Source organism: Streptopelia decaocto (genome assembly GCF_964273445.1).
Source record: "Streptopelia decaocto genome assembly, chromosome: 17".
Lineage (NCBI taxonomy): Eukaryota > Metazoa > Chordata > Aves > Columbiformes > Columbidae > Streptopelia > Streptopelia decaocto.
Window position 1 is genome coordinate 2,129,510 of NC_138672.1, and position 13,702 is coordinate 2,143,211.

Below are 13,702 nucleotides of genomic sequence, written 5' to 3' on the forward strand. Positions count from 1 at the left end.
GACCTCAGGTGGGCAGGTGAGCCTGTGACCCTATAGCAGATCCCCCAGGTCCTCAGGGTCTGTAAGCCAAGCCTTGAAGAGGTTGAGAGCAGGTCTCCTGCCTGCTCCCTCCCCAAGGCCCCGGCTGCCCTTGAGAAGGTTGGGGAGGAGTCCAGGGTACCTCTTCATGGTATGAAGAAAGTCAACACACCAGTTATTAGAGGAGCAATTAGACAGCAGAAGAGACTAAGGAATACAGGAAAGCCCCAACAGAGGTATCTACAACCTTCAAGACCAGCCAGACCAGTCAGCTTGATCAGATCAAACTCCTCAAAGGAAAAAGAATCAAGATGTGGTGGCACACCTTGAAGGGAAGACAAGATGACTTACCATCACAGAGCACATGCCCCAGGCTGGAGGACAGCCAGGGCATTTGTAGGAGCCCAGGGGCTGCCAGGAGACACCAAGACGTTGTAGATGCAGTACAAATGCAGGGCAGGTCTGAGGACACACCCTCCCTCCCTCGTCTCAAGCCCCAGATCTCAAAGGCTTTCCTGTAGGATGGGCAGGCTGAAGAAGAAATACACGCTGCACCTGGGACAACTGCATGGAGCAAGCAAGGACTGGAGGCATGAGGGGGAGCAGCAAAAGAGGATGCACAAGAGCTGCAGGAAAACAGAAAGTAGAACTCAAAAGATGCAAAGAAAGGGACAACACACTGACAGTGGGAACAACCTTTCTACAGCTCTCCCTGGGTGAGGGACACTGTGCTGGGAAGAGGCTTTGGAGAGAAATACTGGCCTGCTGTCACCCAGAGGGACGCTGCCTTTGGAGGCAGGAGGATCCCACCATGGCTGGTGGCACGCCGGTGTCTCACAATGGCCCAGGATGCAGCAGGGATGAAAATTCTTGGAAGTCACCACCAAAAACAGTGTGGCTTGTGCCAGTCTGCACCCCTGCACCAGCTGCTGCTCCAGTGGCTTGACAAGAGGTGACAAAGAGCAAGGGCAGGCTGGTCTCACTGTTCTCTCAGCTCAGCCTCCAACTCCAAGCACAAGAAGTATCTACGGCCAAATCTCCTCCAGAGCTGGCTGCCAAATGTCCAGCAGCTGCTGGTGGGGCTGGAGAAGAGCAGGTTGTGGTCCCTGCCTGTGACCCAGGAGGGAACAGCCAGGAACAGGTGCCGGCCCTGATGCTGCTGGAGGCTTGGAGATGGGCTCAGACTCTGCCCACCCGAAGGGGACCTCGCCCTGCCCCAGGCAAGAGGACATGCTAGGACATCGCCCCACAGGGCAGGAGGTGGTTTCTCACCTCCCAGACAGGTGCCTGCCTTTGAAGCGCTGCATCTGAGCGGGTCCCTGTGTTCGCCTTCCATGCATGTCTTGAACACTCGCTTGGTCCTTTTACTCAATGGCAGCAGGTCTATGATAGTCCTCCTGAATTTCTAGCAGGCTCGGGGACCTCCTCTGCCTCCCCCTGCTCCCCGGCATGGCCCCGAGCACAGGCGCAGTGCACCTCCTCCACAAAGCTGCTCCCGCCAGCCGCAACCTCCCTCTCGTCACAGGATGGGGTGTCAGGAAAGCAGCGTTGGGCATGTGCTTCAATGGAGATGGGAAAGGGGCCACCAGCAGAGCTGATAGCTGTACCGAGAGGGTGCGTGACACCTCCGTGCATCAACGCACGGGCTGCCCCTGCCCTACTAAGCCCCTACGGTGAGCTCCGGTTCGCCAATTCAGAAGCTGCGTTTCGGGGCTGGGTTGGCACTGCTGGGTCTGCCTGGCCCGGGAGTGGCTGTAACGGGGCAGGTGCTTCCCTAAGCTGAGCGACTGGTCCTCTCCTTAGGTGGGACTCTTGGGCGAGGCATTTGCAGAGCTCCAGGTTATCCTTCCCTTCATTTTGTAGTCGATTTACATGTAGGAGATTTTGACCATGGCAAAGCAAGTGAAATGAATAAAGTACAAAGTTCTGTCAGGTACTAGTCAGACACTGTTGATGCTTTAAGCATGTTAGCCATGTTACAATGGAAAGAAAAGGTGTTTTACATACAGAAATCTACATACATACAACAGCCCGAGACTTCTAGTTTTGTTGTTGTTGCTTAAACAATGCTACAAGACAATGTTCAGGAACTGACCTTGGACTCTTTCTCCTCCAGGAGGGTCTCCAGCTTCTTTTGTGCAGCACGACCTTCATGGTCGTCACTGACTATCAGAATGACGTGATTCCAGTTGAAGACTCTCATCATCTCAAACCAGACGTTGGCCTGGTGAGAGTATGGTGGCACCGTGCGCAAAAAGGACAGGTGGATGCTCTGCAAGGAAGAACAAGAACTAAACATAGATTGGTTGGGTCATCGGCGAGGGGGTATCTCGGGGACCGGTCAGGTTTGCAGGGACAGGACGGGGATCGCAAGGCCAATGATGAAGAGCAGCAATATTTGGTAGACCTCTGGGTTGCACGCCTTGAACTAGCCTCTGGGACCCACACTCCTTTCTCCTGTCTGAGAAGCAAACCCTGGCTACAATTTTGTACCTCTCTGGTTACTCCAGCACATGGTAGAGAGGTGTTTTGCTTTGTGGTCTGTAATTCATGGTGAAGATATGCCTGTCCAGCAAGCCGCTGTCTGCAACATTCAGTGCAAATAGAGCCTTTCCTCTTGAGTTTTTGAAAATATTACTGAGCAATGGACATCAAAAAGAAAATTAATTCCATTCAGAGATTGACAAGGAGCAGCTGCAGGTACATGCGGGCATATATTAGTTATTTGTCATGAGGGAAGCGCAGAAAAGCAGTTTTATAATATGCTGTTTGGCTGTTTCTAGGTCAGGCTGTTCTGCAGCGGCACACAGAGGAGGCAGCTCTGGACTCATGCCCCAGCAACTGATCTGATTTGGTTAAATACATCATTATGGTTGGATGATTGAGCAAGAGCAATTCCAGACTAATTAAGCACAGCACTCTTTGGGGAGCAGTTGGACCAAAAGCTGTAGCTGACAAAGAGGTTTCAAAAATGCAGCTTTTCCAAAAGGCCCTAGAGTCAAATATTAGAAAATGAAAGTGCTTATGCTCAGCATGGACGCTACTTGACACACCAGCTACGTGCTGGAGGGAGGCACAGGTCTGAGCAGTGGAGGACAAAAAGGAAAGCATCGTAATATTTCTTTTTTACGACTGAGATGGTCCTCTGGACCAGACAGGGGTTGTCTAGACCTGCTCATCCAGGGACCTGACCCAGCATGGGTCAGAAATGTCCCAAATGGGCCAAAGCAATTCACGCTGGAAGAGAAGGAGCATCATGTCCACCACGGACCCACGCAAGAGGAGTGGGCAGACCAGATAATGCCTTTTCCTCCTACTCAACATGGTGATAAAATCAAACTAAACCATGCAACATATAGAAAATACTGCAAAACCCTGTCGTGGTCAGGTCTCTGCAGTGGGACAGCATGTATGTTCCCCTGCAAAACACAGAAATGATGGAGGCAGCAGCAAAACCACCGAAGCACTGGAAACAACTCCTAATTACTGCAGACTGAGAAGAACTGTGAATGCTTAATCGAAGGAGGAAATGAACCTGGAGAGTCCTGACGAGCATCTCAGAGCTGCAGTTTTGTATGATTGATATGAACGTTCCTAATTAAACCAAGAGTAGGAGAAATGCTGCTCACCCCACAAGCCCAGTTACTAATCAATGGGGTTGGGAAGAACCCCGCAGGGACAAGCAATGGAAGGACAACCGTGGTCTCCACACCAGCACGGTGCTCAAGCTCTTTGGAGTCAGCAGAGATGCCCAGGCAGCTCCAGGTCCGGCTGCACAGCTCAGACCAGGGACACACAGGGTGGGCCTGAGCGATTTTAATCCCTGAGCATTTTAACTGGTTTAACAAAATCCAGGGAAAATGAAAATGGAAACAGAAAAAATCAGAGGAGAGATGAGAAGATAAATGAAAAAAGAACAGAATAGTTAACAATTAAAAAAAAAAAGAAAAATACAGGCTAAAAAAATCAAAATTCTAACTTAAAATTATTTAAATCCCTTTTTGAAATGAAAACATCTTTAAAAATTCCATATATTCTATTAAATTACTTCTAGTTTCCCAGCTAGCTTGCAAAAATGCTGTTTAAGCTGATTGTGGCTTTCTTAATTTTTGTAAATCCATATCACTAGATTCAGATGAACAAATTTTCCTGCTAAGTTATTGGAGAGCAACTTGGTTTAACAGTTCAGGCAAATTTGCTTTCTGAGGTGGTGTCAAAAGGGTCATGGACTTGCTATGATGGTGTCTCAGGTCTCGGATTACACTATTGTTATTTTTAAGTAGGATAATGAGGAATAAATTATTGCAATTGCTGAGTCTAGATTTCGGGATGAACACTCACATTCTGTGCTCAGCTTTTGAAGCACCTGGAACGTCCAAACTTCTCCACAGAGCCCAAAGACTGGCAGAAAAATGAGAGTAGAGTCCCCGAAAGGTTAATGGGTCCAACTCGTGATGTGCAGAAGCAGTTGGGCATCAGGTTTTATGTGATTTGATAACCCCTATCGCAGTGTACACAGTGACAGGTCTCTGGGAAGTTCCTCTGAAATCCAGCCCAGAGCTGTCCTGGCCAGTGACATGGACACACGGGGCTGTGCTGCAAAGCACCCGGATGCTGCGATTTACACATCCTAGTTAGTCCATTTTTAGGCAAATAACTGGAATAAATTCACTCATTCCAGCTGTGCTACTCACCAGCACTGTCCCCGAAGCTACAAGTGCATTAACTCTGAGCTGTCATGGGTCATGACCCGTTCACCTCCAGTCAGACACGCAGCAAAAAATGCTCCTAATTACAAATCAGCAGTTCACTTTGTAAGATGTTTTGCAGGACTTGCATTATTTGCCCTCCTTCCAGTGTGCCTGCTGCCAGACAGGAGGGCAGAGAATTGCCAACAGCAACCCCGAACCGAGGAACAGCCTTCTGCAACATCTTCCTAGTGCCACCAAACCCCAGGTCCTCGGCCCTGTGCTTCCTCATTAAATTCTATTTCAGCCAAAAGTAAGTAAATACGGGTTGGGATGGAATCCAGGCTTCAAAGCGGAGTCAGCTCAGCAGAAACCCACAAGGCTGGAACCTAAACGCGCTGGGATGGAATGTGGTTCTGAGGATGGGGACATGTGCTGGGTCCAGTATCTTGGGAACCACAATTTATTAGTGGTACTGACTTGGTTGACATGAGTACGTGAAAAGGGCCTGAATTTTAGTAGATCATGTCTATGTGTGAACACATGTGTGCAAGTAAGGACTCTGTGTGTGCATAAATGTGAGCACATACACGTGTGGGAGCCTGTTGATGGAGTTTGTGTGCACAGGGGATGTGTGGACATATAGGGAATGTGCAGGCATGGCTATGGGGCCACCAGGTAGTACTAGTGTGCCCATGTAAGGACCATGTAGAGATCCGAAAGTGAAAGGAGTGCTGTCTTCTTTACCTCTGTCTGCCTAAGGGCTCATCACAGCTCACTGTCCGTGGCTGGTAGAGTAATTTCTCCTACAGGCTTGAGGAAATGTTTCATTGCCTACAGAAATCATGTAACAGCCTCTCTTTTAGCGATATGTCCCAAAACTGAGATGTTTGGGCATTTTCAAGATCAACAGAGATCTAGAATACACAGTTCCTGATAATGCAGCAAAAATCACTAGCTGAGTACAGAAAAGAAACCTTGACCTGTGACCCCAGGGAAGGATCCTGAGCTGCTCTGCCCAGCCTGACCACACATGTCGCTGACCCCCCCAAAACACAGCCTGCCCGCTGCCCCCCAGGATAGCTGCAGGCATGGGAGGGAGCTAAGATAGCTCTGCCATAGCTTAGACATGCATTGGAAAGGATTTTAGTGGGGGCAGACGTTTGGGGAGCTCAGGCACAAATGCATCGTCTGCCTTTCCTCTGCAGCACATGGAGGAAAGGACTTGTCAGCCTCTGGGGAACGGCCCAGCATGGCAGCAGCAGCTCTATGGAGTGGTGGGGCTGCCCTGTCCTCCCAGCTTGAATCCTGAGAGCCTGTGAAAGGCTCTCCTCCGCTGCGATGAGGGGGCTCCATCACTGCCACCAGCGTGGGCTCCAGCCCCTCATCCACTGTGACACACCACAGGCCACCCCTGCGGATGGCTGTGCTGCTCAGTGGGGACTGTGAAACCCATTCCTGAGGAAAACATCTCCATGTCCTGTTAAACAGCCTCTTCAGTCACTTCAGGTGCCGGTGAAGGAGTCCTGACCCTGACCTCCGTTGAGGGGAATCACTTTTCTCCCCATTTTCAGTGCAGCTTCCCACACCACTAGCACTGTTTGTGCTGAGCATCGGTCACTAGTGAGACCAGTAATCAAGAAAAATCCTCCTCTCAGTGAGCAGTAACCCCGGGAGGGCATGGAGTAATTATACTGAGACAAGGAACCAGAGGGAAGAGCCATCCCAAGGCCCAGGCTGGAGAGACAGAGAAATAGAGAGACAGCCGTCATTTCAACTGCCAGGACCAACTGCTGGACATTGAAATGCCTCTCCAAGTGCAGAATGACTAAGCTCCATTTTCCACCTCTTTCAGCAGCAGAGCAGGTCTCATTTCAGAGCCACCCTTGATCCCCTAACACACCACATCTCTGATGGGTGGATGGTGTGCGGCTCAGCACATTGGGGCACCCAGCATGTCCCTTCATCCCCATCACACAGGTGTGGTCACACATGGTGGTGATGAACAGCACCAGACCTTCCCCGCTCTTGAGCTGTACATGTCCCCATGAGCTTTGCTTTCACACTCTCCGTGTCATTTCCTATCTGTCATATTGTGAAGAAGTCAACGTCATCTCATTTTTCTGGCTGAGATGTGAAGGAGATAAAAAACCCCCAACGACACATGGGGAACAGAAGAACTAAAGCACTAGTCCGGCCTGTCCGTTCAGGTAGCCTGGCATGGGAAAGTCAGAGTGTGATTTTTGCAATGCCCCATCCACGAGGAGCCCATGAAGGGCTCTCCATAGCAAGGGGCACTATGAGCAGATGGGTACGGCTCTGCTGCCTTGACCGTGAGACCCTCCCCTCCCACAGCTCCCCGCTCCCCCCACTCAGAGGTGGCCGGGATTTCAGAGACACCCCCACCATGCAGGCAGGACTGTGCTGAATGACGTGAGGATCTCGGTGGAGGAACAAGTAATGACTTCATAAGATGTAGGCAGAAGGAGGACAAACAAAGGCTGCCAAGCCAAAGTGCTCAGCTTGGTAGCTGCAATATACCATTTCTAGAACAAACAGTTCTTTGAATACTAGGAGCAATAAGGCTTGCTTCCCTCGAATGGCTTTGTTGAAAAACTGGCTACAGCTTGTGGACCGCTGTGCTCAACTGGAGATGCTTTGAGAGCATCAAAAGGTATTGAGCACACCGTCTGTGCTGAGGCCCACACCTTCCTCTTGCTGGCAGCTTAGTCCTGGGAGGACCATAATCAACTCTGAGACTTCAAACCCCTGTGAAATTTAGCTAAAATTGGCTGATGCCTTCAAAACCAATCAGGGGCACACACACGAAGTGATTTTACAAGCTTGTTTCCATAGAAACTAAGCTGAAAGATATAATTTCCTGAATTAAAAAAAAAAAAAAAAAGGCAAACTGATCACTGGAAAGCAAAAAGGGAAGCAGCTGAATGTCAGCCTGTCCTGCGCGGGCCTGCAGAGCCTTGCACCATCCTGTCACTTGCCTTCACACCCCTTTGCTCTGCTGTCCTACGCTCCACTCCCACCTTTGCTGTCCCCTCCAGCTCCTGCCTGTCCGCTGTCCCACCCAGTCCCTGCCTTTGCCCATCTCCTGCCTGCAGCTCCCCGCTCTGCAGAGACCTCAAAGTCCTCAAGCCCCAGCTGTCTCGTGGGACCAAGCCAGGCAGGAGATCTCAGAGGGGTGGGACACACGCTGTGGTGAGTCTCTGCCAGGCAATTGCACCCCACAGCCCTGCACCTGCCCAACACCCCCAAATATTCCATGGGCAGCACCTCCCTGCCACTGCTGTGGGTTGCCACTGCTGCAGCGGGCTGCTGCTCCAGCTCTGAGTGAGTCAGGTGGTTTTTATGAACCACTTTTGCAGAAAACATGTTTTAAACAGGAAAGCAATGGCTGGAGCAGAGTGTGCCAGGGAAGCTCCCAGCCCCTCAGGGTGAGCACGCAAATCCAGCACAAGGTCGTGCTGGGGAAAAGGTGGCCAATTTGCTTTGGTGAGCATGGCTCTCCCAAGATGAAGCTGGACCAATAGCATGCAGGGTCCCTTCTCCCTGCCATCATGTGCACTGTGACAAGGTCCCTCCTGGTGACATGGCTGATCAGACCCATCTCCTCCCCAAGGCAGCACGAACTAAATTCCCCCTGGAGGTTTCCTACCTGCTGCCTGCCCTCTCCCCAGGTCTGCCAGCTCTGTTATCATCCCTTTCCTTCTAGCAGTGCCTGATGAGACCACAGCAGGGCATGTGGGTCCTCAGCCCTGCCTGCCACCATTGCTGTCACTGTCATGGTCTTGGCTTGCTGGTTGTCCCACTAGGGTTTTACTGCTGCTGCTCCAGTCCTGCGGCTGCATCTCCGGGAGCCTCTGCTCCTCCCTCCTGAAATTTGACTTAATTTAGCATGTAGGCGGAATGACTATTTTTGCACTGAACATTTGCATTCGTGAATATTCACATTTTCCAAGCAAAGGCCGAATCGTGCTTCAAAACTAGGCTGATCTCACCCACTAAACTCGTGCACCTGGACTAAAACCTCCACCAAGGCTGCAATGGCATGTGGTCTGCCTGGCTCTGCTCAGCTGCTTCTTTTGCTTTTACTCATCACAAAGTGTCTGTGCAAGGTGGTCTGTGAGCTGAGCACCAGTGGGAGAGCCGGCCACAGCCCCAGCTCATCCCCCAGGCCAGCGCAGGACCTCATCCAGCTTGGAAGTCTCCATGTTTCCACAGGGACAGCAGACAGAGGTTTGAAACACAGGAATTCGAATCTTTCTTGGGTGCTGGCCGGACTGAATGTCATTTAAAGCCTCGGGATAACTTGTTAGTCAATTCTATTATCTCCCCTACCAATATCACATACACCCGGAGAGATGAATGCAAGCAAACAACCACCCATGGAGAGCTCCTGCCTGATGCTCAGGCTCCACGAGGATCCTCCTGCCCCTTCACAGCCCCCCCGCACCCAGGAAGCACCCAGGACCCCCCGGCTGTCACCAGCGAGCAGAGCAGGAGCTAGTTTGTGCGTTTGCCTGGGCTGAAGAGCAGCGAGCCCAGCAGCCTGGCAGAGAAACGCTGCAGAAATCATCCAGCACTATGTAGGTCAACACTGGCAGCTGCGAAAAAAATAATGTACCAGGGAATGTGGGAGAGAGAGAGGGAGCTGCGGGTTTAACTGGATGGACAGACAGACACATAGAGAGGCAGGGTAGTGCAGACATCATTAACCCTCCTGATGGGCACTCTTGATTTACATCACACGTATGAGGTACTAGACTAGAAACATGCATCAGTTACCTTATCAGAATATATAGACATGCGTGTTGTCAGACCAATGACAGGAATCCTGTAGAAGCCAGCTGTGTATGATACGGGTGTTGGTGTTAGGTGATCGTTGGGAGCAGGAGGGTGACTAACTAATATTGCATAGACCTGTAGGACAGGATACACGACACAAACATTATTTCACAGGAGCACATCGGCCAGCGAGTGTGATTTTTTTTTTCCTTTTTTTTTTCTGCAATGTTAGACAGTCCCACATTAACATGATATCGGCATTCAAATAATCGGGAATGGAAAAGCAAGGAGGGCAGAGGGGAGCGAGGGGAGCCGTGCTGCGGCTCGGGCTGCAGCCCGGGCGGAGGTGATGGGTCTGCTCAGGGTTATATCTTAATGGAAATGCCGTGCCCAGACGCTCCGCTCGCTAAACTAATAACTTTCATGGTTTACAGATTAAAGGGAAACATCTCCCTCTCAGTCACACTGTGTAATGCGATTTCTTTAACCACACATTTAATACTCGGTTGTAATTCCCCTCCGAGGACTATTACAAACAAAGTGGTCAGCTGGGACTCGGAGCAGGGGAAGGAGCACAGAGCCACCGAGCAGATCAGCCATCTGGCCCCGAGCAGGCAGAGAAATGAGAAGGCTGTGGGGACTGTGGGGGGCAGGAGCTGGGATCTGCCCTCAGCATGCGGGGGCAACGGGGAGCAGGGGATCTGGGTTGCACCGAAATGGGGAAGGAGGATCTCGGCAAGATCCTGATGCTAATACAGGGCTGGGATTTTGGTCTCCAGCAGGATCCTGTTTTGTGTCAAAGGGAGAGGAAGGAGCTGGATCCTTTGTTACACTAATGCCTTTCACAGCACAAGGAATGTCCCCAGCTGGTGACAGGTCTCCGGCTAGGGTGAATCAGTGCAAGGACTTTGATGTCTGAGAAAAAATAACATTTCTTCCTCCTCCAAGCATCTGTCTGAGCCCCGGGACATGCTCTGCACTTGTGCTGGAGGAACAGCTCTCCAGGACGGGAGAGGAGGATGAAGTGTGCCTGGGGCAGGGGACCTGGGGACTGGGTGGGGTGGGAGGAAGGGAACATCCTGCCTGATGTTGGGTGGGAGCAAACTGAGGGTGCAGAGAGAGCTGGGGCAGGAGACCCTGCTATGGGAGAAGGGAGGAATTGCTGGGGAAGGAGCTGGGGAAGTCACCTGGGGAGGCAGGAGGGGAGTGCCCTGCACAGGGGTGCCCAGTGCTGTGCTGGCACAGGGTGCGTGATGACCTGCACCAGAAGGGCTGTGGGGCAGGACCAGGCGCTGGGGGAGGCCGGGGGCTGCGTGGGGGCGAGGGCTGTGCTGCGCCACGCAGCAGCTGACCAACAGGAGCCATTTTGCACGCACGGGCTGCCAGCCCCTCCTCTGCCTCACAGCCCCCTGCTTGGGCACTGCACCAGAGAGCCTGGTCTAAGGGTGGCTGTGCCCCATGCTGGGGCTGTGGGGCTGGGAGAACCCCTGTTGGTTGGCACAGTGTGGCCACCCCTCCACACCCTGACCCCAGTATCCGCAGCTCCTTCTGCACCCTGACTTAGCTGCCTCCCATGTCCCACCGCTCCCGCAGAGATGTGCCAGCACCTGCCTCCCTGCACCAGCCCAGGGCTCTCTGGGGTTTGCCGTGGGGACAAGGCTTAGAGGTGACATGGACACAGGCATCCATCAGCTGCATTGCTCAAATGGAGCTTTGGCTCAGCGAGGGACCCGACTGAGCCCTGTCCCTGCTCCCTGCCAGGCAGCGGGTATCTTTTACAGCCTGCGCTGCGCTTCCTGCCTGGCTCTGCCACCATCCCCAGGGATGTCTCCAGCCATCCTCCATCTCCACATTGGAAGCTGAAGCTGTGAATGTGTCAGCTCTGCTCCACTGTGCACCTCTGGCCTTACCAGCTCCCTCCCCCCCTGTTGGCTTTATATGTGCCTGGGTGCATACTTGCATTTATCTGTGTATGCCAGGATGTGTGAGCCTCTGTTGTGCAGGCATTCATACAATTTGTGTGTGCGTTTGTACCTATGCGTGGGTCCGTGCACACCTTTTGCATGTGCATGGATGTGTTTTAGGTGGAGGTGGGCTTGTACCTGCCTGTCTGCCCACCTGATGGCCCCAGGTGGGGGGAATGGGGCTGGTGAGCTGGGCTCAGCACCCAGAGCACGCACAGGAGAGATGGGGGGGCAGCCAGGCTGCACCCACCACTGCTGCAGATTCTGACTGCTCCCCTGTGTGCGCTGAGGGTGACCCATGGAGACAGGAGGTAGGAGCGCACTGTGCTTGTGTGTGCAGGTACGCGTGCACTGCGTGCTTGTCCACGGCTGTGTCTGTGTGAGTGTGTGCATGCAGTGACTACATGTCTGCAGTCTCTGCTGGCGTGTGCCAGTGTCTCCTGTGTGTGTGACAGTGGGTGTGCTTGTGTGCCTGCTTCATGCGTTGTGTGGTGCTGGGGGCTATGGTGCTGTGTGCCGTGGGGGTGTGTGCAGCTGTGGTGCACAGTCATGCAAGTGTATGACTGGGGGGATGTGTGCAGAAGGGTGTGAGTACAAGCATTGTGTGTGTGTGTGTGTGTGTGTGTGTGTGTGTGTGTGTTCACAGTGCAGGCAGTGGGGTGTGTTTGTGTGGCAGTATGTGTATTTATGTGCCTGGTGTGGTGTGTGCTCATGGATGCGTGTGTGTGTGGCACAGCATGTGTGCAGCAGTGTGTTTGCACGCTGATATGAGTGTAGACATGCAGTGTTCTGCATGCGCACCCATGTTTGCACAGCGATGTGTGTGTGCACATGCAGGGCAGCCCATTCCCCCAGTGATATGTGAGTGTACTGTGCGTGTGCATGCATGATGCTCCCCACAGTGTGTGGGTGCCCATGTGTGCACACAGCATGTACACATGGAGCTCTGTGTGTGCCCATGAAGAAGTGTGTCTGTGCATGGTGCGTGCATGTTGCTGTCTGCACACATGGTACCGGTTGGGCACGTCTGCAGACCGGGTCTATGCGTGTGAGCCCGTGCGTGCCCCGGGTGCCTGTGTGCAGCCTGGGGTGCGTGTGTGAGCCCGTGTGTGCCCCGGCGTGTGTGCGGGTGCCCGTGCAGCGGAGCGTGCTGCCCGGCCGCTCTTACATAAAGGCTGCAATGCGGGCAGCGGGGCCCCGGGGCAGGACCCCACTCGCCGCGGCTCTGCCCGCCCCGAGCCCCGGGAGGTTCCGCGGGGCTGGGGTCGCAGCGGCCGCGGGAGCGGTGGCTCGGCGCCCCTCAGGGACAGGGCAGGGGGTGCCCGGCGGTGGCGGCGGCGGTGGGGGAGTCGCCGGCCCGGGGTACCTGGCTGGAGATGAGGTCCTCGCAGACGGAGAGGGCCATCTGGATGGCGTTGGGCTTGTGCGTGACCGAGGTGGCGTTGAGCTGGAGCTTCCAGGTGCCGTGCCGCTTGTTGGCCTGGTTCACCGCCTCGCGGAAGATCTGCTCGTGCTTCTTGGTGCTCAGCACCGCGCCGATGTTGACGATCTTGGGGTCGCAGCCGGCTCGGGCGAAAGAGGAGGAGAAGAGCAGGGCGAGCAGCAGCAGCCGCATGGTGCTCATCCACGGGCGGCCCGGAGCCCGCCGGGCCCGCCCGCCCGCTCCCCGCCGCCGCCGCCCGGGGCCGCCCGGCTCAGCGCGGCCCCATGCGGGCCCGGCCCGGCGCGGCGCGGGGCGCTCTCCGCGGTGCTGAACCGCCCGCGCCGCTCCGCGCCGCTCCGCCCGCTCCGCTCCGCCCGCCGCGCGCTGCCGCAGCGCCCGCCCCCCGCCCGCCCCCGGCCCCCGGCGGGACCCCGCGGCCCCGGGCGCTGCGGCAGAGCCCCGCCCGGAGCGGTGGGCGCTGGTGAGGGGGCGGTTGTTCACACCGCCCCCCCGGCTCCTGCCGCGGACACCGCGGGCGGCCGGGGAGAGAGGCTGCGGGCCGGGGGCTGGAAGTGTCGCTTGTGCAGGGGGTGCAGCGCTGGTCTGAGGCTGAGCCTCTGGTTGCAGTGGACAGTGTCTCCTCGGGGTCCGACTCTGTCACAGAATCGTAGAGTCGTTTTGGTTGGAAGAGACCCTCAAGATCATTGAGTCCAAACGTTAACTCAACCCTGGCACTAACCCATGTCCCTGAGAACCTCATCTGCGTGTCTGTTCAACCCCTCTAGGGATGGTGACTCCACCACTTCCCT

General features: G+C 54.2%; 1 protein-coding gene across 4 annotated transcripts in view; it reads right to left on the reverse strand.

Moving 5' to 3' along the window:
- The window catches only part of GRIN1 (glutamate ionotropic receptor NMDA type subunit 1), a gene marked incomplete at both ends in the record, with an annotated part of 37,448 nt that extends 24,354 nt beyond the window's left edge, over positions 1 to 13,094 (reverse strand). For all 4 annotated transcript variants that reach the window (XM_082067792.1, XM_082067791.1, XM_082067790.1 and 1 more), the window contains 3 exons: positions 2,114 to 2,290; positions 9,507 to 9,641; positions 12,837 to 13,094. In XM_082067792.1, coding sequence (XP_081923918.1) covers positions 2,114 to 2,290; positions 9,507 to 9,641; positions 12,837 to 13,094 — 570 coding nt within the window. The remainder of the gene's footprint in view (positions 1 to 2,113; positions 2,291 to 9,506; positions 9,642 to 12,836) is intronic.
- Between the last annotated feature and the right edge of the window lie 608 nt (positions 13,095 to 13,702).